A 4,884-nucleotide genomic window follows, 5' to 3' on the forward strand; every position below is an offset into this window, starting at 1 on the left:
AGCCACTTTCTGCTGCCTTCTTCTCTGGGCCAGGCCATAGACACACTGAGGCACGGCATGCCTTTGGTATGCCAAGGGATAGTTAATCCCCAAGCCTGGGAACAAGAAGACAGAGATGAAACCAACACGAGAGCCTCACAAATGCTGGCTTCCCATTTGCAGCCCAGCAAGAAACTGCAGGTCTTTGTGACACACTCCCAAACATTCAGCACTAAAACCGACAGCGCTGCTGAGGGAAACAGCCTTAGGACCAACAGGACCAGCCACCAAATCAGGAAGCACCTCAGGATGGCACCTCTGTGCCAGCTCCTACCAGAACGACGGGCAGGCTTGCTCCAGGACGTGGAAGAGCTGTGTGCGCCAGCACTGCTCACCCRTGGCAGCACGTTCCCTACCCTCATCTCAGCTCCTTCTTTCTCTGCCTTCTCTCCTTTACACCCAAACCTGAAATTCAGAGGACGACACTGGTTTGAATAAAGGACATTCCAATTCATCATTTGCATTAAGGATCTGTGCAGAACAGATTGAGAACTGTTTATTTAACAAGAGCAAGCTTAATGATACCCAGGCGGGAGGCAGCTCCATGCAGCCTTACCAAACGTGAGGCCAGAAGCTGCTCTTTTTGTCAGTCACAGCTACAGAAGCAAAGATGCTTCCTGCAGGTCTACGAGGACACCCCTAGACACCATTGTCCTGGTCTAGGACGTGCTAGAGCGGAGGCTGAAGGATGTGTAGACCTTTTCTTGACCCAATACAGCTTTTTCTCAAGTTCTCCTCTGTCACAAAGTCTTCACTGAATGCTACAGAACAGGACATGGCAAGCCCAAAAGCTCATTCCAAGTCTTAGATCAGATTGCAAAGCAAACAAACAAAGACCTTAAACTGAGGAAAGATTTCACCGGGCTGCCACTCTTATCTTCAGCTTCAATAAAACCTCCATAAATTCTTATGACCATGTTCTTCACTTGGCAGACAAGAATGTCCTTGGTAACAAAATCCTTTCAATTTGTTAAGGCCTGGCTGAAAACTTCCACGGTTGCAGCACTATGGTCCAGCACCTAGTGCTGAGGAATGTGGGTGCTCAGCGTTATCGGTGCACAGTCCGCCTCTGGCCTTTGGAAATGGCCCAGAAAAGGGCCACACAGGAACAAAAGTGGCTTTTACAGCCGCTTGGTGGATTCAGATCAGCATGATACGCTCCTATGGAGCTGTCTGGTTGAATTCTCTGGTACAGCACCTGAAACAAGTTTTTGTTGTCCCCGTGTACTGTAAGCTAAAGCCCGAAATGGCAGGTGGGCAACAGTGCCTGCTTAGCTACAAAAATGGGAATGAGGAAACTGAGCCCCTGGTGTGACTGCTGCGCAGGACGGAGCAGGACGGCACCGAGGTGATGAAGGGAGGGGAGGCGGGTGCCCTGCCAAGGGGATCAGGAGGCCAAGGGCACGTCCGTGCTGAGCACACGCGGCATCCAAAGGGCACCGCACCGTGAGCCTTGACAAACAGCGGTGATGAAGAAGCAAAGACAAGGGCTGCAGAACAGCCCCAGCATGGTATTCACCACCCCTGCTCATCCTCACACCCACAAAGCAAGCAGCAAATGTCTCACATGGTGCCACGATGCCTGGGAAGGGCAGGGACCCAGTCATCTAAGCAGGACAAAATTTAGTAGTTTAGAGAGCATTGCTTAAAAAAAAAAAAAAAAAAAAAAAAAAAGCATTTGGGCTCTTTTTATTATTTTTTTTTCCAGAAATACAGCCTGCAGAGCAGTTAGCGCGGGCACAGCTACAGCCCCAGGGGAAGCCAACTGCCAAATCTCTCCTCTCCTCAGAGATCCCTGCCATAGTACCAGACATACTTGTGAGGTACAAAGGGTTAATCCAGACAAAACACGGGTGTTCGCACACGGAAACCTTGCTGGTTCGTGTAACAAAAGGAGCCCCTCAGAACACTGAGGGTCCCCACACTTGCCAGCCTCGGAGCCTGAGGGCGGGAGGGCCAGAAAGGAGCCCGAAGCGCCGTTTTTCAGACGTAAGGCCTGGGAGACGCCTCGCCGGCCGCAGCGACCCCGCACTACAACGCCCAGCGAGCCCCGCGGTGGGCGGCGGCCACTGCGCCTGCGCAGCGCCTGGAACCTTCCAGGCGGCGGCCGCGGAGCTCGCTGGGTAGGAGACGGTTAGTCATCTCAGCGCCATTTTGTGGTGAGGGAGTGAGGAGTTGCGCAGGTGTGTTCGGTGCTCTGGGGGTCGCGGTTGGCGCTGCGCCGTGYGCTTGTGGATCGCGGCTGACGCCATGGGCTCGGACAAGCGGTGAGTGCGGGTTGGGGAGAGGGAGGAGGCCATCTGGCGCGGGTGGCCCTGCGGCGTGGAAAATGGTGGGCCGTACTGAGCTGGGTCCGGTGTGTCCCGCAGCGTGAGCAGGACGGAGCGGAGCGGCCGCTACGGCTCCATCGTGGAGAGAGAGGATCGCGATGAGCGGGAGTCTCGGAGTCGGCGCAGGGACTCGGACTATAAGCGGTCCAGCGAGGAGCGCCGCGGCGACCGCTATGATGACTACCGCGACTACGACAGCCGMGACTACGACAGCCGAGACTACGACAGTCGCGACGGCCGGGACTGCCGCGACTACGACAGTCGCGACTACGACAGTCGCGACAGCCGGGACTGCCGCGACTACGACAGTCGCGACAGCCGGGACTGCCGCGACTACGACAGCCGGGACTGCCGCGACTACGACAGCCGGGACTGCCGAGATTATGATAGTCGCGACAGCCGGGACTACGACTGCAGGGACTATGACAGCCGGGACTGCCGAGACTATGACAGTCGCGACAGTCGAGATTACGACAGTCGCGACTACGACAGAGATTACGACAGCCGCGACTACGACAGCCCCGAGGTGAGTGGGGGAGTCAAACTGGGCCTTGGGCCCCCGGTTGGACCCCGGGGTCCCGGGCTGCTCTGGCCACCCCGGGACGGGGAGGAAGGGAGGGAGATGCAAAAAAATCCTGGGGATTTGCTAAGGCAAGCGTGGGAGTCGAGCTCTCACCCCTTTCTGCAAGGAGGTGCTAAGAGAAAACCCGACCAAGGTGCTTTTGTCTGAGGATATTTATTTTAACGTGTGTTCACGTGCTTTTGGCAAATGTGGCTATTAATTCTGACTGCTGACTTCCCAGAGGGAGCGGGAGCGCAGGAATAGTGACAAATCGGAAGATGGGTACCATTCTGATGGCGAATACGGAGAGCATGACTACAGGAATGACATTAACGATGAGAAAGAAAGCAAGACCATCATGTTACGTGGCCTTCCCATCACTGTTACAGAAAATGATGTAAGTAGCCAGGAGTGGAATTTACTCTTTTTGCCCACTGAAAAACGTGAAGCTGTGTATCAGCAGGTCTGTATGACAGTGACTGCTGTCATTTTCATGACAGTTTCAGTTGTGGTGGACCCAGCTTAAAGCTGTTCGTAGCACTTCCATTTTGGGGTTTGGAAGCATTTTAAACTATCAGAATTGTACCTGAACAATAAGCTCCTGGTGTTTATTTTAAACAGAATAGCCCCAATAGTCTGATTTTGTGCATGTTTAGATACTTTCCCTTAGACTTGATGTGTTTTAAGCTGTCTTCTGCTCTTTTTCTTCAGTATAGAACAAAAGTCTATATTTTTAGATTTTTATTATTTTCTGGGAAAAAGCAACACGGTTTATTTTTGTACAGGTTTTTCCTGAAGCAAGAAACTGGCACTGGAATGGTTTTTATAGATACTTGGAGCTCCTCAGCTAAGTAGGGTGTGCACAAAGCTGCTTTGTGTTGCTGCAGCTGTGGGAGTCATAAAATGGCTGCTGTGGAGCTGACAGGAAGTACAAATAAGCTGGCTGGATGGTTATCTAACTCCTGCCTTTGCAGAGCCATTTCACCTTCTAGGAGAAGGACCTTAGAAGTGATTAGGGTTTTTATTTTTTTTTTTTAATTTTTTAATTTTTTTTGTTTCACTTTCAGAACTGCTCAAAACAGAGTTGTAAATATTGTAGCTATGTTGTTTTGCTAATAACAGTAACGTAGACATGAGGAATGTATGGGAAAATTCAAACAAAATTTTAGTTCTTAGCCAGTCTGCAGAGTACATATTGTGCTTTTCAGACCTGTTGGTTGTTCTGTTTTGAGCTAGCATTTATATGACTCTCTAAATTACAGCTGTGCATGTTTTCCAGCACTCAGTTCTTTCTTGAAAAGAGTTACTTGCTTGAATATCCAGTTCCAGCAGGCATGTAAACAAGCACATAGCAATCGGTTTGATTCTTGTCTACCAAACAGCTCTTATATCTGACAGTGGGAGTGCTGTTAGACCTCTCGAAAAGCTGCATGTTCTCTTAATTAACTATTCACCTTTTTTCTCCTGCGTGCCTCTGTCCAATAAGTTATGTAGCATGTRGCACAATCGAGGCAGCTTTGGTAGGAATAAAGGCGTGATATCATCTTAGCTTGTTTTTTGACAGCATGTTCTTCATAATCTAATTTCTCCCCTGAAAAATATGGGCAGAGGCTGTGTTAGGGGGCGATGATTGTAGCTTGAGGCTTAAGAATYCATATATATCATGGAGCCTTGTAGCATAGGGTTTTGGCTTTACTTTGCTAGCAGTAGTATTTTGATATGCAAGGAGGCGATCGCAACAACGTTTATAATAAACACTGGAGGAAGCAGTCTACTAAAATTTGTATGAATAACCTTGCAACACAAAGCCTTTGTTTTTCAGGTTCTCAGTGATTGTGTGGTCTAAATGAAGGCTGCAGTTTTTTCAGCATAGCAAAAAAGTGCTTGATTATGTGATGATTCTTCTTCTAGGTTTTTCCTTGTCTTTGTAGGTTTTTTTTTTTTTTTTTTTTT

At 49.7% G+C, this 4,884-nt stretch overlaps 1 protein-coding gene across 2 annotated transcripts in view; it reads left to right on the forward strand.

Annotated features, from left to right (window-relative positions):
* Positions 1 to 2,192: 2,192 nt before the first annotated feature.
* Positions 2,193 to 4,884, forward strand: part of RBM5 (RNA binding motif protein 5) — a 14,786-nt gene continuing 12,094 nt past the window's right edge. The window contains exons 1-4 of one of the 2 annotated variants that reach the window (XM_026046213.1): positions 2,193 to 2,306; positions 2,409 to 2,633; positions 2,706 to 2,895; positions 3,173 to 3,328. In XM_026046213.1, the coding sequence (XP_025901998.1) occupies positions 2,290 to 2,306; positions 2,409 to 2,633; positions 2,706 to 2,895; positions 3,173 to 3,328 (588 nt within the window). In that variant the 5' untranslated portion in view covers positions 2,193 to 2,289. Of the gene's footprint in view, positions 2,307 to 2,408; positions 2,896 to 3,172; positions 3,329 to 4,884 lie in introns of both variants that reach the window. The other variant, XM_026046212.1, reaches the window with a different exon arrangement.

Source organism: Nothoprocta perdicaria, unplaced genomic scaffold, assembly GCF_003342845.1.
Source record: "Nothoprocta perdicaria isolate Ctin4 unplaced genomic scaffold, notPer1 scaffold_429, whole genome shotgun sequence".
In the NCBI taxonomy this organism is placed as follows: Eukaryota; Metazoa; Chordata; class Aves; order Tinamiformes; family Tinamidae; genus Nothoprocta; species Nothoprocta perdicaria.